The 26,431-nt window shown below is 40.7% G+C and overlaps 1 protein-coding gene across 1 annotated transcript in view; it reads left to right on the forward strand.

Moving 5' to 3' along the window:
• The first annotated feature begins 19,825 nt into the window (after positions 1–19,825).
• Positions 19,826–26,431, forward strand: part of LOC126278428 (ARL14 effector protein) — a 50,640-nt gene continuing 44,034 nt past the window's right edge. The window contains exon 1 of the mRNA XM_049978544.1: positions 19,826–19,991. Coding sequence (XP_049834501.1) covers positions 19,893–19,991 — 99 coding nt within the window. The 5' untranslated portion in view covers positions 19,826–19,892. The remainder of the gene's footprint in view (positions 19,992–26,431) is intronic.

Here is a 26,431-nt window from a genome sequence, read left to right on the forward strand (position 1 = left end):
TTCGCATAAAGGCTTCTTGACATTGAAATCTTATCCTCAGTCTGTTACTTGAAAGGGCTTTATCCTGTCTTTTGGGCAGTGAAACTTAGGCTCGCTGATCCTTCATACAGAAAGACGCTCTGAACTCCTTAAGAAGTCTCGTGTCCTTGTTGCTCACGGATCTATCTTGATTGTTGTAATCCCTGTAGCCTCTAGGTCTCAAAAGTGTCTGAGGTCGTCATCCAAGGTCAGAGGAGACCAGTCAGAATGAACAAAATTCACTGTGGTTGCTTACATACAGGCTCCTGACTTGTTCCCACCAAGTATCAAGCCGAATAGGTAAGGAACTGACAATAAAGATTCAGAGCCGCTTGTTGGCGTTCTCTTCTTCGCCTCCTATGAGAATCTTCGCAGGAGTACCTTCCGCTGGGTCGACTTTTCCATCTGTTAGCGTAATGTAATGAGCCTATAATAACTCTTTTCATGTTGTGGACCAGGGAGCTGGTGTGAGATCATCTGAAGACTTTCAAAGGCAGTGAGTTACACCCAAGAACTCCTCCAAAGCCACTTCATATTAACATGAACAAGTGTAAAGTGACGTGAGGTAATAGACTTTGATTCAAATTAACAAAAAGTTAATTCTCGTCTGTCTAAAGTCCGCAGTTCCATATCGCCAGTCAGTGATTTTGCTATGAAGCTGGATTGGCTTCCAAAATCCAGCACACATCCAGTTGTCCTACCCAGTCTTGTATGTCCTGTGACATACTTGCACTGTCTAAAAGTATGTGAATCCATGAGGAATAACAGCTACTTCTCTACGTCTGCCTCACACTCCGCAAGCCACTTAACAATGTTTGGGGGAGGGTACTTCTGCTACTATCTGCTACCATTAAGTGAACACCCCCTCCCCCACCCCCTATCCAGTTACAGCCGCGGATGGAAAATGGAAAGAATGATTGTTGGTAAGCCTCTGTATCAGCTGTTATCAGCTGTAATTTCTCCAACTTCCTCATCGTGGTCATTTCGCGAGATGTATGTAGGAGGATTAATATGTTGTCCGACTCTTCTCAGAAAGTATTTTCTTGAAATTTCAACAGTAAACCCCTCCGCTTGCACAACTCTTGTCTTGTATCGTCTGCCACAGGAGTTTGCTGAGCATCTCTGTAACGCTCTCGTTCAACTAAACGATCCCGTGACAAATCGCGCAGCTCTTAGTTGGATCTTTTCTACCTAATCTGTCAGTTCTTCCTGGTAGGGATCTCGTATTGATCATATTGATGTACAGTACTCAAGAATCGGTCAAACAAGCGTCTTATGAGCCACTTCTTTCGTGGATAAGTTACATTTCCTTAAGAGTCTTCCTATGAATCTCAGTCTGGCATTTGCTTTCCCTACTGTATGTTTAATGTAGTCGTTTCACTCACGGTAGATATTATTTCCAGTAGTCTGTCATCAATAGTGTAGTTGTAAAGAAGTGGATTTCTTTTCCTATGTGTGATGTATGTGCTACATGTTACATTTATTCACGTTCAAGGTCAACTGCCCTCAGAAGTAATGTGTGTCTAAGCCGCAGGAGTCTAAGTATCCTTTCCTTCATTACTAACGGGCTTATTATGAAGCTTTCTACACTTAGCACACAGAGGCTTTTTCTTCTTCCTGTAATCTGAGACTAATGTCCACGTTGAAATATCTATTTGCTCATTTCAGTTTATCTGTTCGATCACCGACACAAACGATCTTCTTACAGTCCTGCAAGTAGATGCCGCAAGCTTCACAAAAGACTCAGAATGCTTCTTGTTCTCTAGTACCTTTCAGGATAGATCTTTTAGATTTCGACTGCACTTAGAGGGCAACAGCTGTAGAGTGGTTCTAGAGGTGATGGAAAGATCGCCATGTATCATACACGTGGTGATTGCTTCGGCCCCTTCCTCACTCAGAAAGCCGACCAACTGCAAAATGTCCCCTTTGGATAGTCCCATACGCTTGGCGTGAATTATCCAAAAAAGCAAGGAGAATTTTGGCATTGGGATTGATGCATATCCATTCATGTCTTCACTGAGAGCCTGGAGAACTTGAATTCCCCCCCCCCCCCCCCCCCCCCCAAAGGCATTCAATGAATTGAGTTCCGCTGGGATGACCAATTAAATGGGTTTTATGGCAACTATTTAATCCAGGTGGGCCTGGATTATCCGATCCTCGTTACCATAACGACACTGGAGGATCATCTTTGTTTCTGTGTATGTCTCAGCCGTTACCGCAATACCTTCTACTACATGCTTTGGCTCTCCAGATCATCTGAATAGGGCTCAAACTCGATCGGAGGAAATGTTGTTAAAGTTGAATTAACACTCGTTGTTACATGTTGTATCATGGGGCCTCGGAAATGTTTAAGTATGCGACATATTTTGCGAGCTGTTTCTCTATTTCGTGTGACATTCGAGAAATGGTGCATTTTCGTAGTGTCTATATTACTCTTCAATTTTCGAACGTCTGTCTCGTATTCGTTAGTGTCTAATAGGTCATTGATCCCCTCTTCTAGTTTGGTGAACCGTTCCAAAATGTCTTTTATTCTCACTTTATGGAAGAGGAAGAGGTACAATTTTTGGACGAGGGCTAGTAATATGAAATACTTTGGCGTCTTGCCTTGTAAGTGCTGTATTCTGGTGAGCTACATGAAAGCTACTTTCAGCAACTGTAGACTGCTTTAGGACGCATTCATATTGCAGTTGACAGCCACTGTGGGTGAGTGAAGCTGTTTTAACAAATGGACCAGGAGTAACAATTGTTGCGAGTTGCTGTTTTTCAGTTTCATTCTTGTCATAATACTTAAATTATTACCATATTTTCTAAAGAGTCGTTTAGTTAATACATTAAGTTGCAAAATGGCGCGTTTGTTGCGTATTTAAATTGAATTTTCGATTTTGCTTGCATGTCTGAATTTCAAGTGGCTGTGTAGGTGATTTGGAATACTATTATTTCATATTTGTGTATTGTTCCATATTTTTACCCTAGTATTCCGTATTTGTACTGTACTTTCACAGCCAGTTCTGTCTATAGATATTCCTTCAGAAATGACTGCATGAGCTCGAAAGCAGTGGGATGAGTATGGTGCACAAACGGCAATTAAAAATATTAGAGAAAAGAAGATGGGCCTCCTGAAGCTGGAAAAAACTGTCGAAGTTCCCAGGGCCAGTCAGTTTAAGCTATTAAAATCTGATTTTCCATCTAGCTTAGCCACAAAGACCAAACTCAAGAGAAAATTTCTTGTACCTCTTGAACAAGAATAATGATAGTTTGACAATGGAAAGTAAAATGTTTGGACTTACCCATAAGTATCTCCAACAGATGACATTTCTGTTAGCCAAAGCCAGTAATGTCCAGAATCAATTTTTAAGTGAACGGTCTGGAAGAAGGTAGTTACACCTTCCTTGAAGCGGCACAGAAAGGATATTTAATAGATCACTAGGTTTCACAAAAGAAAATGAGGCAAAATTTTTCTCTCCTCTTCCACAAGTGACAGAAAAAAACGGCAGATTACACAAGTTGGACGAAACCGGTCTCAGTATTGTGCAGAGCAAAGTTCCCCATTTTGCAACGTGATTGTATAGTAACATTACATTGCAATGAGGGACTACTTATAAAACTTGTATGGATTTCATCATACTATACATGTAATTTGACACGATAGGTTAAAGCAACTGCATTTTACAGCACACTTTCAAACACAGAGAATGAAGCAATATTAAGTCTCACAGTACTAAGAATAACTGGTCCTTAAACTACAGTTAACACAATTCTGTCACAGAGTAAATATGGACAATAATTTAAAGTACTAGGAACAGATGGTAATGCACAGAGTGTTGTACCTAGAAAGTAGTGTACTTAGCAACATCATGTTTCTTGATTGGTACATTAGTCTAGTGTCCAGTTTTATGATCACTTGATGGAATGCACACTGCAGACCTCCATAAGCGGTTTCCGCTGTTTTCAATGGAATTTTTTAGAAATTATTGAGACTGCTGATCAAGGTCATGAGTTTAAAAATTTGTTTTGAACTTATTTCAGTATTTAATATTTATGTAGTTAATATATATGTAAATTAAAATTTATTTATGTATGAAATTTTAATTTTAATTATTAATTCATGTATTATATACTTATTTATTATTTATTTAGTTATTCATTCATTTATTTGCTCACTTATTTAATACTTATTTCTTCACACATAATTAAACGCATTAAAAAAGTGTCTCCACAATGTATGTACAATATTCGTGTTCAATAAACATGCACTTTTTCAAGATTAGTAATGAAAATTTTACTTAATATTAATAATTTCGTTTAAAAAATTACCAGAATATTCAGTTTAACATATGAAACCGGAATGCAATTATTTCTTGAAGACTGGAGAACAGTAAATGCGGCATGACGACCTCTGTCCTTTCCTAAGTTATTCATCCCACTCTGAAGAAGAAAGCGTTGTTTCTGGCACTAGTAGGTGGATTTGAAGATTAATTTACAAAAGTAATTATATATATTTGCGAACTCACTAATTTTAAGCACATCTTACAATTTTCTTGTGCATTTTCGTTTTAAAAAATGTATAATTAATGATTTAATAATGACATAAATGTTTTTAATTTGTACATACTTCCCGGAACACCTTCCATATTGAAAATGTTCACTTCATTTACACAAAACACAAATATTTAACTTTAACCACAAGACTATTTTGTAGCCTCGGCGGCTGTAACAGCCGGTAACAATGAATTACCAGGTTTGACTTGAAATATAACAGATGAAATAAACAGCTGATAAGGATTCAGTAGTCTCAGCATTACTGTAGCCAATCTGCTACCCCCAAATTCCCATGTAGAAACCGTTTATTTTTTGTTTTTGGCCACATTTTTAAGACTCTGACCCGCTGTGCGTCGTTGCAAAAAAGGGAAAGCGACAAGTAGCAGCCATTTCGTATGCAGAGCGTGAATCACTTGTGAGCATTGTCACCTGCGTGTGTGCTAAAGGTAATTATGTACCTCCCATGATGATATTCCCTCGCACGAACCGCAGCGGTCAGCTAATGAGAGGTGCCCCACCTGAGTCCTTTCTTCCATACTATCCTTCTGGATGAATTCAAAGCCAGGTCTTCACTGATCGGTTTCAGCATTTCCTGAGAGGTGAAGCCAACAGTAGAATCACCAGTCCTTCTGATTCTGAATGGGCATTACAACCACTTCAGAAAGTTGGCTGTTATAAATCAGGCAAGCGAATACCATCTCAGCATCTTGAGTCTGCCCCCTCATGCCCCCCTAAAGATGCACTTAGAACTTCCATGAGTCCTTTGAAAGCATATTACTCTGAGTAGATATGTATATGGATGAGAGAAAATGCATGTCCAATAACAAATATCAACATCTCCAAACTGTGTGGGAAGGCTTAACTCAAGAACCAGACAGTGGAGATAGCAGTAAATGGGTTTAGAATGACAGTAATGTACCCATCAAAACCTCATATTTTCACATAAGCAAAGTTTACTGCCAACAATGAAAGAATAACTGAGAATTTAACCATTGATTCAGCCAATGAACCATCTGGAGGAACCGCACCTTCTAAAAATGGAGTGGCTATTGTTGAAGTCGAGGCAGGAACATCTTCCGCTACATCTGTAATTACGCCTTGGTCTATCTTGCCCGTTCCACAAATAAAGAAGAGGACATGTACCAGAGGATGAAAAGCCAGTTCCTCAGCAGTCCTAATCTCGTCTCCATACAAGAGATCTCTTGAAATATCGACAACAACAACAAATAAACAGCAGACAAAGCAGCAGATGACACCACAGCCTAAGAACCAAGAATCATCTGATTCTGAGGGTGTTTTCAGAATGAGAAATCATTCGTTCACCCTCATTATCGTTCTGCACAGCAGTGTACCCAGAAATGAAGATGCCGATTGTACTTTTGCTCACATAAATTTTCGCAGGATGAGGCAGCGAAAGAATAGGTAATGTGTCTAATGTGCAAATTGTTTGCGCACATTGAATGTGCAGATTTTTATAAAGGACGATATGTGTGTGACTTTTGTAAGTGAAATTACTTAGAATAAGGAAACTGATAACTCAAAATGGCACATTTCGTGTGTTTTCCTAGTGTTTTGTTGTGTTTTATAGTGTTTTCTTTGACAGTGAATTATTAGATTTTCCATGATTTGTTTTAACTGCAACAAACTCGATGCCAATGAACCATTCCATATTTGCACTTCATAATCTTCAAGCCAAATGTGTCAAACTTTGTGTTAAACCTAATTTAGAAATGTTTCTAACGTAGTATGTGCCTGAGAATATAGGAAGCAGTAAAGTACACCGTAAACTATGTACTACAGTTATATGAGAATGCAGGCACCATATATCGCAAAGCTGTACATGGAATACTTAGAGGATATCGCCTTGGAAACAGCACGCCATAAATCTAAGGTCTTTTATCAGTATGTGGACGATACTTTCGCGGTCTGGCCGCATGGCGGGGACACCCTAAAAGAATTTCTCAACCATCTGAACAGCATACATGAGAAAATCCAGTTCAGAATTAAATTAGAAGAAAATGGATGCCTCCCCTTCCTCGATATCCTGATAAAGAAGAAAAGGGACTACACACTGGGACACTCGGTCTACAGAAAGAAAACACATACAGCTCAACGCCAGCAGGTGCCATCACCCAGTGCAACGGAAATCCGTGCTAACTACTCTTGTCCGCAGAGCTCATGACATATGCGACAAGGACAGTCTATCTACTGAGATGCAACATTTGAAGAAAACCTTCCAGAAGAATGGCTACACTGAAACGCAGATTAGACACGCTTTCAAGATGAGAAAGAAGAAAGAGGAGGACCTCCAGGAAGAAGACAAAAAGGGCCTTGTGTTCCCCCTGTATGCGGGACCGCCCAAGGCAAAGATTGCCAAGATACTGGAGAAGAACAAGATCAAAACCATATTCCGTCCTCCAGCAAAAGTCAGGAATCTGCTTGGTTTAATGAAGGATAACTGGGGTCTAAGGACACCGGGTGCCTACAGCACTTCCTGTGAATGTGAAAAACAATATATCGGACAGACGCAGCGTTGCACCACGCTGCATATGTCTGAACACGTGAGAAGCGTTGGCCTCAGACAAAAGGAAAAATCCGCGGTAGCGGAGCACAGCCTCAGTGAAGAATGCACCTTTCAGTTTGAACAAACCAAGATTCTGTGTAGAGCGAAAGGTTTGTGGGACTCCGTTATTTAAGAGGCACTGGAGGTTCGAGTCAGTGATTACCTGGTCAACCGGGACAGCAGCTTCCAGCTCATCACCGCGTGGGACCAACATTAGCAAAAATACGAGAGGGCGCCGACGGAGGCAGGGCGGTGGTGGATGACGAAATAAACAGGCCGCACCGAAATTAGACGCCAGGACCCGGCGCTCGCGGCTGCCCCCACCACGTGCAGCCGCGCCCATTAAGTCACACCTGATTGGCCCAAATCGGCGCTGAGGATGCAGAGGAGCCCGCGATCCAGCGGCTATAAAGACTCGGCATTCGCGCTTAGGCTGCGGAGGTGAGCTGATCGCTGCACGCTAAGCGCCCGCTCCCCAGCACGCTTGGACGACGCTGAAAGGGGGGCAAAGCCGCCGCCCTGCTGCAACTGCTGGGCCTCGTGCTGGGCGCATCGGAAGGCGGGGGATGCAAGAAGACGGCGGAGCGGAAGGAGCAGTGCTATCGCTGCCAAAATCTTGGCCACTTTGCCAGGTATTGTCAGAATCCAGTGAGTGCATCAGGCAGATAGTTTGAGAGGAATGCATGATACCTCCATACAGTCAACCGATCAGGCAACATGTAGGGCCCAACACCTGTCACCTATTATTCCGGTCCAGACGTTGATATCAAAGTCAGCTTGATATCGACAGTTGCAGGAGACGTGTGGGTTAACCTCACACCAATGGTGGGCATTCTTCATATTGAAGACACCCTCACGAGTGAATGCTGCTTTATCCGACCATATTATGGTGTTCACAAAGTCATCATTGGCTTCCTGTTGTTGTTGTTGTAACCATTCACAGAATTGCATCCACTGATGGCAATCTGCAGGATGCAGATGTTGCATTAAAGCATAATGATAGGGGTGCAGGCCATGCTCGTGCAGTACGTTAATACCGTGCATTGTGAGACACGCAGCTGCCTTGCTACGCTACGTGTACTTTGCTGAGGTTCTTGGTGTACGACCTCCGGAGTAGCTTCCTCAATACCTGGAGTACAGCGATTCCGTGGATGACCTCTGTCACATGATGGTGGAAGGAAAGAGCCTGACTCCCGAAGGCCCAGCACCAGACAACAAAACACATTTTTATCTGGATGGCATCAATGAAGATATCTAGCAGCATATTCACGAATCGTAGCTACAGTCTGGTTATGAGATGCACCAAAGGTCAGAAATATACCCACATACTCATTGTTTGTGTATACCATAAGTCTGCCACACTGGTTTAGTGGTTTAAAATGAGAAAATTCGATACGTGTTTGGATGTACATTGGAATCTATCATGGGTGCGTTACTCTGGTGCATCTAGTCCCTGTCTGGTGGACAGAGTATACAGTACAAGTACGCCATTGGTTTTGCGCACTGTTCTACATCTACATCCACATCTACATCCATACTCTGCAAGCCACCTGACGGTGTGTGGCGGAGGGTACCCTGAGTACCTCTATCGGTTCTCCCTTCTATTCCAGTCTCGTATTGTACATGGAAAGAAGGATTGTCGGTATGCTTCTGTGTGGGCTCTAATATCTCTAATTTTATCCTCATGGTCTCTTCGCGAGATATACGTAGGAGGGAGCAATATACTACTTGACTCTTCGGTGAAGATATGTTCTCGGAGCTTTAACAAAAGCCCGTACCGAGCTACTGAGCGTCTCTCCTGCAGAGTCTTCCACTGGAGTTTATCTATCATCTCCGTAACGCTTTCGCGATTACTAAATGATCCTGTAACGAAGCGCGCTGCTCTCTGTTGGATCTTCTCTATCTCTTCTATCAACCCTATCTGGTGCGGATCCCACACTGCTGAGCAGTATTCAAGCAGTGGGCGAACAAGCGTACTGTAACCTACTTCCTTTGTTGTCGGATTGCATTTCCTTAGGATTCTTCCAATGAATCTCAGTCTGGCATCTGCTTTACCGACGATCAACTTTATATGATCATTCCATTTTAAATCACTCCTAATGCGTACTCCCAGATAATTTATGGAATTAACTGCTTCCATTTGCTGACCTGCTATTTTGTAGCTAAATGATAAGGGACCTATCTTTCTATGTATTCGCATCACATTACACTTGTGTACATTGAGATTCAATTGCCATTCCGTGCACCATGCGTCAATTCGCTGCAGATCCTCCTGCATTTCAGTACAATTTTCCATTGTTGCAACCTCTCGATACACCACAGCATCATCTGCAAAAAGCCTCAGTGAACTTCCGATGTCATCCACCAGGTTATTTATGTATATTGTGAACAGCAACGGTCCTGTTCCATCTAATGCCCATTACCCTTTTGGCAGATATTTTTCTGCATCATTCATCCTGACACCACTAATTGTGAAATGTTTGGTATCAAATTACACTTTTTGCCTAATGGTAATAGATGTGATGTTTACACAATCCCATTGATCGAATAATTATAGTAACAATAATAATAATAATAATGCATTGTGATATGCACTAAACTGCTTGCATGCCAAACTCAATGTTGAAAGGCATAATTAGTGGGTCAATGGTAGTCACACATACAAACAGTATCTGAGTTTGTACACTAACGAAATGTAATGGACCTGAACAAAGCAAGAATAATAGTTGGTACTGATCTGTGGGACCACTGGAGGGGGGTACAAAGAAAACAGGTTTCACATCTAGTAGATGAAGTGGTGTGAATAAGTTCACACCAACGATGTGGAAAGGGTTTCTTTCAAAGCTGACCAATCATCCGATACTACGATTCTAGTATGTAAGCGCAAATGTTTTCTAGAGGACCCACTGCAATTGGTGTTGACGATTAAGATTCCAGATACCATACCACGTGGACTATATTTACCAAATAAAAAACGTTTGTATCAACCCAGGATCAAACCATCAATATCCTGCATGCTGACCCAAAACTCTATCCACTGTACAGCATGACTAATATGTGTTGAGAGAGGTCATTACCATGCATGTGGTTAGAGTGTTGCCAGATTGCCACGAATTTTGCTTCACCCTGTATACAAACGTTCTCAACTACGACTTCTTTCATTTTTCTAAAACTTTGTATTCCACAATGTCACAAACCTGTGTAGTGTGGAGCAGTTCACCAATCACAGTTTGGTTTCAAAAGAGCAGTTCTACTGAGGCGGCTATTTATCACTTTACTGAGCATTTACTACAAAACTTTAAACGATACATTGTCACCAGTTGTGATCTTCTGTGATTCATCTAAGGCTTTGATTGTGTCAGGCATTATATTCTATTAGAGAAGTTAAATTTTTATGGAATATGTAAATCAGCAAATTCCTAGTTCGGTACTTATTTACGAAACAGAATGCAATAAGTTACGCTAGGCTGTTCAAGTAATACAAAGAGGGATGCAACATCATCTGCACAGGGAAATATTACAGTGGAAGCCCCTCAGGATTTAATCATTTGCCCACTACTGTTGTTAATGATTGGCCATTTTATTTCAGTCATGATAGAAGTACTGTTGTAAAGCTAAGCAAGAAGTGTTAACACAGAAAATAGTAATGATGATTTTTTTGAAAGTTAGTGAATGGTTTTGGTCAAATTGACCAACTTTAAACCTTGAAAAAACGCAGCTCACCCAATTTCACACTATCAAATATTTCCCACTTCTTGTAAATCCAGTATACCAACAAGAAATAATAAATATGGTAAAAAATTGAAAGTTCTTAGATGTGCATATTGAAGAAAACAACCCAGAAAAATGTTTAGGTACAGTGGTGGTATACACTCCTGGAAATGGAAAACAGAACACATTGACACCGGTGAGTCAGACCCACCATACTTGCTCCGGACACTGCGAGAGGGCTGTACAAGCAATGATCACACGCATGGCACAGCGGACACACCAGGAACCGCGGTGTTGGCCGTCGAATGGCGCTAGCTGCACAGCATTTGTGCACCGACGCCGTCAGTGTCAGCCAGTTTGCCGTGGCATACGGAGCTCCATCGCAGTCTTTAACACTGGTAGCATGCCGCGACAGCGTGGACGTGAACCGTATGTGCAGTTGACGGACTTTGAGCGAGGGCATACAGTGGGCATGCGGGAGGCCGGGTGGACGTACCGCCGAATTGCTCAACACGTGGGGCGTGAGGTCTCCACAATTAGCTACCACCGGTGAGAGTAGGCTACCCATGGCGACTCCTTCCGTTTGTTCGTAGTATTCTCCATTAAAAAGAAAATACGTGGAAGTCAAGACATGCCTAATAAGTTCAGTGGTATTCTCGTCAAACCTCTGACCAAACAACTCTAGCGACTCTCGCAGGGGTACCCTCGTAAACAAGGTAACGACGTCAAAACTCACCATGATATCTGACTCAACCAACCTGAAGCTATCAAGGCGTTTAACAAAATCCACGGAATTACGGATGTGATGAGGGCATTTACCCACATAAGGACTTAATATTCCCGTCAGGTATTTGGCCAACAAATATGTAGGTGCCCTGATGTTGCTGACAATGGGGCGTACCCCCTCTTTGTGAACCTTCGGGAGTCCATATAGTCTAGGCGGTACTGGACCTTGGGGTAACAATTTCTTAGCGTCACCCTCCGGTAAATCTGCGTCCTTGAGAAGAACCCCATCACACCGACGTCATCTCAGACGCCGTCGCAATCTGTTCCACCGCGCTACCGTGGCGCGGGGCGCGGACGGCGGAGGGAGCGCGCCGCGGGCGGAGGGTATTTAAATCGGCCGCCGCCGCGACCGAACCCAGTTCCCCCTGAGCAGCCATAGCGTACGGATCTCCGTGCCGGCGCGTTCACAGGAGCTCAGTCCGTCAGTTCACCTGATGATGGCGACATGTTTGATCGCCGAAATATTGTGCCCGTTGGACACTATAGACCGGCAGTACACCCGTAGATATTTTGATGATTAAATACGCCGGGAGAAACTCAAGAATCACATTTTCTTTATAGATCTTTGCCTATTTTTAAGTCCTCAACAGATAGTTAAAAACCTTATATTATCATCATTAAATTGTCTTTGCATTTTAGTTATTGTGGGATATTGTTCTATGTAATTTAAATTCGCCATTAGTATTTGCGCTTCATGGTCACTGTAAGCTGTGCTGGTGACTTCGATTGAGTGGTGTAGTTTGTCTGCGTTTACGAAAATCTGATCTAGAGCTGTTTTTGAATTTTTTGTGATCCTGGTTGGTGTGTTTGCAGTTGGGGATAGGTTGAATAAATCATTTAATACGGATACAGTTCCGCACTGTCGCCTGATAAACAAAGTAAGAGCCTATGGAATATCAGACCAGCTGTGTGGCTGGATTGAAGAGTTTTTAGCAAACAGAACACAACATGTTGTTCTCAATGGAGAGACGTCTACAGATGTTAAGGTAACCTCTGGCGTGCCGCAGGGGAGTATTATGGGATCATTGCTTTTCACAATATATATAAATGACCTAGTAGATGGTGTCTGAAGTACCATGCGGCTTTTTGCGGATGATGCTGTAGTATACAGAGAAGTTGCAGCATTAGAAAATTACAGCGAAATGCAGGAAGATCTGCATCGGATAGGCACTTGGTGCAGGGTGTGGCAACTGACCCTTAACATAGGCAAATGTAATGTATTGCGAATACATAGAAAGAAGTATCCTTTATTGTATGATTATATGATAGCGGAACAAACACTGGTAGTAGTTACTTCTGTAAACTATCTGGGAGTATGCCTGTGGAATGATTTGAAGTGAAATGATAATATAAAATTAATTGTTGGGAAGGCGGGTACCAGGTTGAGATTCATTGAGAGAGTCCTTAGAAAATGTAGTCCATCAACAAAGGAGGTGGCTTACGAAACGCTCGTTCGGCCTATACTTGAGTATCGCTCATCAGTGTGAGATCTGTACCAGGTCAGGTTGATGGAGGAGATAGAGAAGATCCAAAGAAGAGCGGCGCGTTTCGTCACAGGGTTATTTGGTAAGCGTGATAGAGTTACGGAGATGTTTAGCAAACTCAAGTGGCAGACTCTGCAAGAAAGGCGCTCTGCATCGCAGTGTAGCTTGCTGCCCAGGTTTCGAGAGGGTGCGTTTCTGGATGAGGATCGAATATATTGCTTCCCCCTCCTTATACCTACCGAGGAGTTAATGAATGTAAAATTAGAGAGATTCGAGCGCGCACGGAGGCTTTCCGGCAGTCGTTCTTCCCGCGAACCATACGCGAGTGGAAAAGGAAAGGGAGGTAATGACAGTGGCACATGAAGTGCCCTCCGCCACACATCGTTGGGTGGCTTGCGAAGTATAAATGTAGATGTAGATGTAGAAATGATGGTCCCCTCCAGAGCACATGATAAAACAACAAATTACCACAAAATGTTGATTCACTGATATGAGAGGTGTGAGCTGTACATAAGTAAATGTTATTACATGAAAATATTATCTATATTCCAGAACTCACACACTGTTCTATCCAGTGTATAATGGCTCCTATCATTCATACAAGAACCTAAGACAAGAGCATAATGTGATACAATTTATCTGGTCTTTTGTATTGGCCAACACAGATAAGGTAAAGAAGGTTCGATATCATTATCTTTAGTTCTCTAGAAATAATTTTATTCTTCCAAACGTTAATGTTCGTTGCACAAAACATATTGCACTTTAACACTTCTAGCATCACAGGACGAATTATTCATCATGATACAATAACTCCATTCGTTTTATTTTTTAACAAATATATGTGGCGTTCTGCCACAGTACGACTATTTTTGCCATAAGAATAATTGCCAGTATTGGGGATAGAGTCTTGTAAGTCAACATATTTTACATATTTTCATTCACTGATGTCTTCAGGGATAATATCCTTGAGTAATTGTTCACTTAGTCAAAAAATATTCATTCCATAAAACAAGTATGTAGAATTGTGTGTGGAGTTCATCTTGCAGGTTTCTCTTTAAGCAGTTGGGAATATTAACCACAGTCTTATTCAGTTATGAAATTTGCTATCAACAGTCAGTCTGAGATCAACAGACATATTCACAAGTACAACATTAAAAGGAAAAATGTTCTGCCTGACCCATTAATGAATCCAACTTTGGCCCAGAAACTGGCAAAAATACAAAACTATAGAACTCTTTGATAACTTATAATTGGAAATAAAATATCTACATGATAGCAGAAGTGTTTTCCGGTACATCTACATCTGCATCTATATTCTGCAAACCACCTTGAGCTGTATGGCAGAGAGTACAGCTCACTGTACCAGTTAATAGGGTTTCCTCCAGCTCCATTTACATATGGAACACAGGAGGAAAGATTATTTGAATGCCTCTGTTCAGACAGTTACTATTCTAATCTTGTCCTCACGATCCCTGTGTGAATGATACATAAGAGATTGTAGTATATTCCTACCTTGAGTAATCATTTAAAGCCAGTTCTTGAAACTTTGTTAATTGACTTTCTCTTGATAGTTAATATCTGTCTTCAAGCATCTTCCAGTTCAGTAACTTCAGTATCTCTGTGCCACTTTCCCATTGATTAAACGAAGCTGTGACCATTCGAGGTGCTCTTCTCTGTATGTGTTCAATATCTCCTGTTAGTCCTATTTGGTACAAGTCCCACATACTTGAGCAACATCTAGAATCAGTCACACAAGTGATTTGTAAGAAATATCTTTTGCAGACTGAGTGAACTTACCCAGTAATCTACTAATAAACAGAAGTCTATCACCTGCTTTACCCAAGACTGAGCCTATGAGATCATTCCATTTCATATCCCTACAAAGTGTTACACCCAAGTATTTGTGTGAGGTGGCCGATTCCAACTGTGACCTGTTGACATTATAGTGATAGGATACGATGATTTTTCGTTTTATGAAGTATAAAATTTTACAATTCTGAACATTTAACGCAAGTTGCTAATCTCTGCACCACTTTGAAATCTTCTCAAGGTCTGACTGAATATTTATGCAGCTTCTTTTAGAGAGCACTTCATTACAGATAACTGCATCATCTGCAAAAAACCTGAATTTACTATTATTTTGTCTGGAAGGTCATTAATATATAACATGAACAAAATAGATCCCAACACACTCCCTTGAGGTACACTCAAAGTTACGTCTGTATCTTATTTATTTATTTCATGTTCCGTAGATCTTGTATTGTGAGCACATGACACGAGATGTGGAATGAGTCAAACATACAAAACAACAAACATACAAAAAGATACAAAACAGTCTTCATTAAATATATAAAAAATGTTCTACATAACTGCATATAGTTAATACAAAGTTTAGAGGAAAAACAGATATTGTACATATAACAGCAGATTTCATTTAGTGTTAATACAAAATTTCATCTTTTTAATTTGGAGAAAAATTGCAAGCACATTTCATTGTTAACAAGATGGATAATTCCATCTAAATGCTATTTCCATTTTTGCATCATAAAACTCTTCTAATGTATAAACAGACATATGTAACCAATATTCCTTTAGTTTTGCTTTAAAAAGAGACTCATTTTCTCTTAAACATTTTATCTGGTCAGGGAGATGGTTAAAAACTTTGTTCCTGACCATTTGACACCTCTCTGAACAACTGTCAGGTTCTTAAATTCACAATGAGAATTTTCTTTGCCTCTTGTAATATATTTGTGATACTTCTTATTTGATGGAAATTGTGCAGGGTTCTTAATTACAAAACACATCAGCAAATATATGTACTGGAATACAGTGGTCATTTTTTGCAGCTTTTTGAAAAGTTTATGGCATGATGTCCTAAGGGGTACTCTGCACATAATTCTAATAGCCCTTTTCTTGACCACAAAAATTTTCTTTGCCAAAGCTAAATTTTCCCAGAAGATAATTCCATAACACGTAACGGAGTGAAAATACCCATAGTATGCGGACTTAAATCTCCAATGGAAGACATAATTCTGATAACATACATAGGTGAGCTCATTTTTTTAGGGTTTGTTGTATATGGAAGGACCAGTTCATTTTGCTATCAATATGTACTCCAAGGTGGTTGGTTGTTTGAGGAAGGAGACCAGACAGCGTGGTCATCACGGATTTGGGGAAGGATAGGGAAGGAAGCCGGCCGTGCCCTTTCAGAGGAACCATCCCGGCATTTACCTGGAGTGATTTAGGGAAATCACGGAAAACCTAAATCAGGATGGCTTGACGCGGGATTGAATCGTCATCCTCCTGAATGCAAGTCCAGTGTCTAACCACTATACTCCAAGAAATTTAGACACATCCATTCTTTCTATTGGTTGATTTCCACATTTATTTCTCTCACGTTTTTTGTTTTTGTATGGAACTGGATAAAATTTGTCTTACTTGAATTTAGAGAGAGACCATTAACACTGAACCAGTTAATCACTTCAGAGAGTATGTTGTTAGCTGACTCCTCGAAATTAAAATCTGATTTTCCACTAATGAAAATGGTGGTATCGTCAGCAAAAAGAGTAAATTTGCAAGGCAGGCTTGCATACAATGGTAAATCATTTATAAACATCGAAAACAACAGTGGCCCCAGAATTGAGCCTTGAGGCACACCACAACTAATAGAAGTCCATTCAGACTCAGCGGAGGTATCCCTTGATTCATCTGAGCTGTTTAAAATTACTTTCTGCCTTCTTTCCTGAAGATAAGATTTCAGCCAGTTACCTGCGACACCCCTTATTCCAAGTAATTTGGCTTTCAGCATGAGAATGTGTTGATCTACACAATCAAATGCCTTTGATAAGTCGCAGAAAACACCAATTCCTATCTTTTTTTTATTTAGATATTCAAGTACTTCATTTGTAAGTGCATACACTGCATCCTCAATTGAACAGCCCCTTTGAATGCCAAACTGGCTCTTGTTGATAAATCTTTTCATTACGAGGTGTTCACTAATTTTATTGTGCATTAATGTTTCTAGAATTTTAGAGAAGGCTGCTAACAGTGAAATAGGGTGGTAGTTAGTGAGTTCAGCTCTATCACCCTTCTTGTGTAGGTGCTTCACAATGGCATACTTGAGTCTTTCAGGAAAAATGCCTTGTTGAAATGAAGCATCAAAAATATGGCACAGAATATCACTAATCCATTTACATGAAAATTTCAATAAATTATTGGATACATTATCTATTCCTGCAGAGTTCTTACACTTTAATTCCTCTACAGTGCTGGGATTAATGTACATTTCTGGTATTATGTTGGAGTATGCATCCTGACGTAAAGTCATAGCTTCCTCAACAGAGGGCCTACAGAGAATTTGTTGGGTTACTGACAGGAAATGTTTGTTAAAAATTTCAGCCACACTATTTTTATTTTCTATTAAGTTACCCCCATGCCTGATTTTTAGGTCATCTGTTTCGCTTTTTTTTGTCTTTGTCTTACTTTTTATAATGTTCCAAATTGTTTTCATTTTATTATTAGATTTATCTATTTTCTCTTTATAGAAAAGGGCTTTTCACTTCTGTATTACTTTCTTTAAAATTTTGCAGTACAGTCTATAATGATTCCATTTTTGTGTATCATTAGTTGTTCTGATTTTAGCATAAATTTCTCTCTTAGTTCTGCATGACTGTTTAATGCCTTCTGTGATCCAAGGCTTACTTTTGGAATTTGGATTAATATTTTTGACCCATTTCTTTGGAAAAGGTTCTTTGAAAAGGGCAGAAAAATCATTTATAAAATAGTTAAATTTGTCATTAGCATTATCAATGTTGTAAATAAAGGGCCAGTCCATTAGCTGCAACTTACATTTGAAGGATTCTTTTGCCTCTTTGTTCATTATTCTTATACATTTCCACAGGGGAGATAGTTTAACAAGAGGGTTGATACTGGGTCTGTGAATCCATTTATAACCTGGTTTACATTAATGTTCTGGTATCTACTTATATTTAAAAATACATTGTCTATCATAGTTTGGGAATCTGGTGTGATTCTAGTGGGAAAATTGATTACTGAATTCATCAAATGTAGATTAAAGAACTTTCTTCTTAACAGCTCCTTCTGTACCATAGCGAATTCTTCAAGTAACTAGTAATTTTTAAAGAAAAATCCTGTAATTGGCTGACATGTAGCAATGTAAATATTATATTTTATTTTGAGTTGCATATATAAGTGTTTCATTTGTTCTGTTGACATGTACCACATCAAAAGTTTTATTGCATATCTGACTCATGGAACAAGTAACCATTTACTCTGAAGAACTCATGTACAGAGTAATTGAAATATGCCACGAGGGGACAATACGTCTTGGATTTGAATGCTTGGGATTCATGTGTATTTTTTATAAGTTCTGCTGAGTTTTACTGAAAATGGAACATGCTGAATAGTGCAAACGATTCTATACACTGTTTAAGGGAGTGTTATTCAAGTGTAAATGGTTTTTCTATCTAGTGTTCACAGAAAGAATGTTGTAGTTTCTTCTGAATGACTTAGTGTTGTCCACAAGAAATCTAATGATGGAATATATGTATGGCGAGGAACAGTTAAAATTTCAAGACACCTGAACCACTAACTACACAAAATTCGCTAACTGACCCTGTAGATGAGTCCGACTGCCCATTTCTGGACTAAAAGATTTTTTGTGGGTTCACAGAGTTGCCTCAAAATACAACAACATACATGTTTCAGTGCCAGAGACATTGTAGATAATTCTTATAGAGAGGGTAGCATACAGCTTCTACAGAGTATTTTGAATGTGTATCTGATATATGATAGTTATCATGAGTGAATGTCCACTTTTGGACAGTATAGTATTGCTTTTACATGAAACTGAATGTCATACATTTTGTGACAGTTAAGCATTAATCTATTCTCTGGAAGCCATATACTGAAGTTACTGACTATCTTATTAGATACGTTATTTATATTACATTCCAAATCTTTCACTACAACTCTTGAGTAATATGCAAAGAGAACTTTTTTGTGTCATATTTTATGTTTAGTGGAAGACCATTGATATATATGAAGAAAAGAAATGGGCCCAGATCAAAACTTCTGTTGTGCCCCCTCTTTACATGATCCTAGTCGTACTTCATACAAAAAATAGTGGCTCATATACAAGAGAATGAATAGCATTTTCTGTGGAAACTTGCTTCCTGAAGCCAGACGAAGTGCCTGACTGCAATTTATGTTTGAAATAAATGGTTTTAGCTCCGTCATAATATGCATTAAAAAGTATCTTCCTTATTCTTGACTAATTTCGGCCACCTAAAGTCCATTTTCAAACCATCCGTATCGCAAGTGTGATAATACAGGCATTAACCCAAGTGCAAAAACTGTCCCTGTAGTGATCAAAGCGGCTCTGTAGGACAGACATGGGAAACCTTCAGATCCTGGGCAGTTTTCTTCAATCATCCTTGGTAATTTTTTTGTTCAAGGTCTGAAGATTGCTCATGATCTGCAACAAGTTGTCAGTAAAGATGTGTTTACGATTGTGAACTAGGATTTTTAATCCATGCATTTCAACATAACAAATCGCTTGTCACCGTATTTGACAATGTGAAATAATTATACAAAACTTAACTATAGACTTTGCGGGACAGCGGTATAGAGAAACCGGGAATTCCAGTGAACAAACGTTTCACAGCATTTCCCTCAACGATGTTAACAATCGATATACGTGAAATTTTAACTCCGATGAAGTGGTATCGTTGGGAAAAAGAAGCGAGTTCCGATGTTTTGTTGTGAATGCGATGGAAAGATCACTCAGGGCTCTGAGTATTGATTCATGTGAAGATTCCTCCAACTTGAGCGAGGCCAGCAATGAAAACACTACGAAGTCAGCGCAATCGGTAATACTCAGTCAACACATATAAGTGTAGCGGCTAGGTGTAAGCATTGTACTTGCAGTGGAGTGCGTTCATACGTAACTCTGTTTGAAACGCTCGTACTGAACATTGTGTCGGTATTGTTATTATGGTTGATTGTTTGACAAAATGTAATTCATTCATCGTTTGCATATACGTGCGTAAGTCTTTGATTCTGTAGGTAGCAAAAATGTCAGTGGCAACGCTTGTTTTGGATGTGGCGAAGTTATTTCTCATTCGCACAACACCCTGCTGCTGTAAATTTTTGGAACGTTATGTGTAAGAAGTGACGAACATCGTCAAATGATGATACGGAACACTGTATATTAAAGAGTTAATTATTTTATGTGAAACTGATACGAGCGTCTTTAGTGTGAGTGAGTGTACAGTGTTTATCATGTGACGTTTACTACATTCGTGGTCTTGTATTCCGTCTACAGAAGTACATAATAGCAATAGATGCAGTTAAACGCAACCGTCGGAACAAGCAGCTCAGATTAAAAGTTGCATTTTGAAGTTTCGTACTGTGTATGACAGTATGTGGTTCCCCATTAACGAATGATAGGCTATATGCGGTAAACTAAAAAAAAAAGGCGGTACAGATATAATTGTCATTTTTCGTACACCATTGTGAAAGAAAAGGAATTATTTAGTATCAGAGTTCGGAGTCGCTAATGAAAAGTTTTGTAATATCGATGTAAGTTAGTGCTTGTAAAATAGGATGTGCAGCACTAATTTTTAGTTAAGTTGCACGAAATCACTCTTTCTCACCAGAAGTTTTTTAGCATACACAAAATAGTTGTTTTCAGTTTGTTCTGAAACATATTATAATGAAACACATGTAATTGTTACATACACAACTAACTTCTTTAAAGTTCTCTTTTCCTATATTCTTATTTGACCCTCTGCTGCAAAATCCTATGGAAGCTTATAAATCTTTTGTCTTCAGTTGCTAAAAAGAGTTTCAGTGTATGTTTGTAAGTCATTTTCAGAGGACACAAAACACTATATCAGAGTTTCTTGATACCTTCTATGATTAAATGTGATTGACATCACCTTCACTGTTGCATTTATGAGATGTCACTTTGAGACAATAAAGATGTTGCCAGAATCTCTCACAATTGAACCTGTCATGCCATTCTCACTGTGATGTTTCTATCATGTCTGCAATGGTACCAATGATGTGATAGGATCACTAACCAGTCTTATTTGATAGTCTACTCAGTTTATACAGTTGTAGGGCTATTACAGTGTTCAACCAACTGATTAATCTTCAGTTATCTGTCAACATTTAATTTCATGTCTTTTACATTGTGTGAATGCCATATTGACATTTTTCTATAGAGGTGGACACTACTTGTTGGACTGATGCTGCCATACTGCATTGTTTCTATGTAAGTTTTTAAAGTCAGCAGCAGAGCTGATACAGGTTCCACATAAATCATATAATCATTATTGTTTGTTGTCAGAAGACACTATTTACAGCTCGTGATTGAGGGCTAAGAGTAACTGAGCAAATCTGTAACTTCACAACATTGCCTCTCTCCAGAATGTGGTGCTCATTCACCTTAAAAGAACCACATTGTAATAAATAAAAGGATAGAAATCTTTTGTAAATAAACAGAACAATTAAGTGTTGTGGATTGCAATAGCTTTGTGCTTTGTTCCAACCCACTTAATTAAAAAACTGTATCTCTAATGCATTTCTGATTATTGCATCATCGAGTAGAATTGATTCTGACCAGAATCTGGTAGTGTGTGTGTGCGCACATGCATCAAAGCTAGCCTTATGAAGTGATGTGACAACAATAGTAGAGATATTGAACATTAAGGACAGGAATGTGGTACTTTGGCACTGAATATGTGGTCACTTTACTGTAAAAATTAATAGTAGCAGCAGACTTTCTGCAGATGATGCAGTTATCTGTAATGAAGTACTGTCTGAAAAAAGCCACATAATTATTCAGTTAGATGTTAAGATTTCAAAGTTGTGCAGAGATTGGCATCTTATTGTAAATGTTTGGAAATGAAACATATGCACTTCAAAAAAATTGAAAAACATGGTTTCCTATGACTATAATATCAATGATTCACAGTTGGAATTGGCCAACTTGTACAGATCCCTAGGCTCAGTCATAGGTTAGCAGCCGATAGACTTTGCTTTGCTGGTAGAATGTTGGGGAAGCTGCTTACAAATCAGTTGCATGACCCATTCTAGAATGTTGCTCAAGTGTTTGAGATTTGTACCAAATAGGACTAAGAGGAATACTGAATATACACAGAGAAGGTAGCACAAATGGTCACAAGATTGTTGAACTTGTGCAAGAGTGTCACAGAGCTGCGGAAGAAACGGAACTGTAAGACTCTTGAAGATGTAAACTACCATGAGAAAGAATACTAACAAAGTTTCTAGAACTGGCTTTAAATGACGACTCCAGGATATACTACATCTCCCATGTATCACTCACATAGGCATTGTGAGAACAGGATTAGCATAATTACATGCACCAAGGCATTCAAGCAATTGTTCTTCCCATGCTCCGTGTGTAATAGGAACAGGGAGAAACCATAATAACTGGTACCATTGGATGTACTCTCAAACATGTATTTCACAGTCGCTTGACTAGTATATATGTAGATGTAAGCCTTAAATAATATGGTGGTTGGGTAGATGTTTGCAAAAGTGGAGTGATGCGAGGCGATCCCAGGCAGTGTTTTGTGGTATGTTTCAACCTAAGAAAAAGATAATTTGTCAGTAGAAATCTCACATCAGAACTTAGGCTGTACCACACTCAAATCAGACTAGTTATTAAGTACCTGCTTGACTGTTGTCCAACACCACAGGGATGACACTGGAAGCTATTGGTGCCCCTGTGCGCCTAGAAGTATGTGTTCATCGTATCTAGAGCCAGAGAACTCCGTGCGACGAATACCCGTACTAGGAGGCAATTTGTCATGGCATTGCTCATCAAAAGAGCACTGGGCTTGAGTGCGTGGCATCAAGATGGACAACTCAATGAAGAGACCAAAACTATCGCAAGCTGCTGCTCATACCCCCCCCCCCCCCTCCCCCTCCACTGAAGCAGTGTCATTCAAAAGATAAGGCAGTTAAAATGCTGAGAGATATAATCCAAATACATTTTCTCCTGTAGGTACGCCATGGGAGGAAAACAGATACATTAATCAAAGAGAAAATATGCTAATTGTTCCAAAACAGATGGTCTTTTTTATGGGATTAGATTAATACTTGCTCCAGAGATCTTTTTTTAAAGATTACTAATTTATTTCTAAAAATTCATCTATTGAATAGAAGGTGTTGTCATTCAGAAATTTATTTGTTATTAAATGATATTTGCCTGTCAGTCAGTCTTTTGGTGCCCCCAGGGCACTCACCACTCTTTGGCGAGTTCGTGCTTGGTTACCATAACTTTTCAACATCTTTTCCCTTCCATGCTGCATGTCTATCCTCCTGCTACTCTTTTTCCGTTCCCTTGGGAACATGATACTTTTTGGGAAAGTGTTGTGAATTTTCAGTAGCCTGACATCAGAATACATAATTCCCAGCCCTGGGTCAACAGGTAGTGTTCACGTGTACCCTCTGATACAGGCCAGGCCCAGGGATGGATGTTTGTCTGTGCTGTTACCCTCCCAAATTTCCAGTTGGTCCCTCTGTCAGGAGTTCAGTAGGTGTGATACCCTTCTCCTCTCATAATGGTGAATGCTATAGTGCTGCCTATCAAGCTCTCACTTCATCCCGACCTTCCACCCCAGAGGCGGACAATGTTCACATTAAAATATTGCAGCCCCTTTCTCTAACAGGCAAGCACTGTCTCCTTCATATGTACAAGCGCATCTGGGCACGTGGCACATTTCCCAGACACTGGCGTGAAACCACTGTCTCCCTACCTAAGCACAGTAAGGACAAGTGCATTCCTTCTAGTTACTGCCCCATGGCTCTCACCAGCAAGGTGGTAGAATGTATGACTCGTGCCCGGCTGGTATGGTGGCTCGACTCTTGCAATTTACTAACCACTGCACAACATGGTTTCTGGGTGCACCATCTACAGTTGACCATCTTGTCACTTTCTCAACCCATGTCATGCTGGAAGACTGGTATCCTCCATATGCTCTACATGTGGGGCTTCAGAGGCCGCCTGCCCCATTCCCTTCTGGAATATTTTAAAGGCAGGGTTTTCAAGGTTCATGTGGGTTCTGCCTCATCGGAGATCTTTATCCAGGAAAATGGCATGTCACAGGGCTCTGTCCTGAGTGTTTTCCTCTTTGCTGTAGCCATTAACCCTATTATGGCCTGTCTTGCACCAAACATCACCCGCTCCTTTTTCGTCAATGATTTTGTGATCAGTTGCAGTTCTCCACTGACCTGTCCACTTTAGCTGGGTTCTCAGCAATGTCTTGATCGTCCTTACTCATGGACCATTGACAAGGGCTTTTGCTGTTCCACTGGCAAAACTGTTTGTCTGAATTTCAGGCAGTGCAGTGGGTTTCTTCCACCATCTTTATATGTTGGGCCTGTTGCTCTTCCGTTCGCAGAAACAATATACCTCGGGCTCATGCTTGAGAGGAAACTGTCTTGGTTCTCCCACATGTCATATTTGGCCGCCCACTGAATCCAGTCTCTCAATGCCGTATGTGTCCTAAGTAGTACTTCCAGGGGAGTGGATCGGACCACACTCCTCCTTTTGTACCACTCCCTTGCCTGTTCAAAACTAGACTTCCGTTGTTTCGTTTATGCACCTGCACGTCTGTCCATCTTATGCCATCTAAATATATTCAATCATCGTGGAATCCATTTGGCCACCTGACTTTTTTATGCTAGCCCAGTTGAGTACCCATGCAGAAGCTGATGAACTGTCGCTATCACACTGGTATGGTGGACTTTTAAGTAGATACGCATGCCTTTTGTCTGCCATGCCATGTCTGACCACTCATACTACGCCTCCTCCTTTGATAACTCCGTTGGCCACCAGTATAGGGCGCGTCCCTCTACTCTACCTGCTGAAACTCACTTTCAGCTGTTGCTCCAGCAGTATAACTTCACACTACCTGCTAATTTCCTGATGGCCCCCCTGCGGGTCCAGGGGCTTGAATATGAGCAAGGTATTCCTGCCTGTCGTAAGAGGCGACTGAGAGGAGTCTCTCATGTTTCGGCCTTTGTGATGGTCCCCTGTCGGGTTCGACATCCATCTGTCGAAATTTTCCTGAAGAGCGAGCTAATTGGGGAAGGGTGCCTTACATGGTGCATTGTGTCCATCGTGCATTGAAACCTTTAGCCGGCTTTCTCACTGTCACATTGCAGTCCCGCTCATTCTCCATCTCTTGTGCGAGGATACATTCCTGGGCGTGATTTCCACCATGCAGTGTGCTTTCTGCTGAGGTGATGACCATGGCCTTCCTTGCACCTAATATCCAGCACGGTAGCCAGTCTGTTGTGGTGGGCCATCCGAGCGGTTCTAGGTGCTTCAGTCTGGAACCGCGTGACCGCTCCGGTCACAGGTTCGAATCCTGCCTCGGGCATGGATGTGTGTGATGTCCTTAGGTTAGTTAGGTTTAAGTAGTTCTAAGTTCTAGGGGACTGATGACCTCAGATGTTAAGTCCCATAGTGCTCAGAGCCATTTGAACCATTTGTGGTGAGGCCAACATGTACCCTGTTGGTTGTAGCCCCATGACAAACAGGGATCGCTCTACTGATGCTTGCACTGTTAACTCTCCACGTATGCCATGGGGTAGATGCCCATCTGCCTGGGGCATCAGGACTCCCAGCAATGGCCATCCCGCCAGGTGGCCCTTGCTGAGGCTGGGTGGCGTCAGTGCAGATGACATGCCATTAAGTGTAGTATGTCATCTCTTGCTGGTGGTCCGCCGCCAGCAGTCTCTAAGTGGGCAAAGTCTAACTTCAATGCTAAGGAATATGACCCCAAATAGTTCCCCTCCCTGGCCACATCATGGGAGGAACGCCAGTCTAAGGTTGGCTATGAAGCTTATTTGCCATGGTACCTCATGTTACGAGAGTTGATGGCGAATCTTTCGTGTCCATGAAACCTCAGTTTTTTGTGGAGCATGTGGAGGGCTCGTCCAAAATGTACTCTGGGTCAGTCTTCATAGAAACAGCATCATCTGTTCAGTCACAGGCATTACTCGCTTGTGACAAGTTGGGGGATGTTTCTGTTACCATCACGCCCCATAAGAGCTTAAATATAGTCCAGCTATTGTATTCCACACTGCAGTCTAGCGACGAGCTGCACACCAGTTTAGAGCGGTGAGGTATTCATTTCGTCCGGCACAGCCATCAGGGTCAGAGAGATAATCAGGTTACCACTGGTGCCTTCATCTTATCCTTAGAGGGTGACACCTTGCCCGAGAAGGTCAAGGTGATAGTCTACTGCAGTGACATCAAACCGCATAT

The sequence above is a fragment of the Schistocerca gregaria genome, chromosome 6 (assembly GCF_023897955.1).
Source record: "Schistocerca gregaria isolate iqSchGreg1 chromosome 6, iqSchGreg1.2, whole genome shotgun sequence".
Taxonomy (NCBI): Eukaryota; Metazoa; Arthropoda; class Insecta; order Orthoptera; family Acrididae; genus Schistocerca; species Schistocerca gregaria.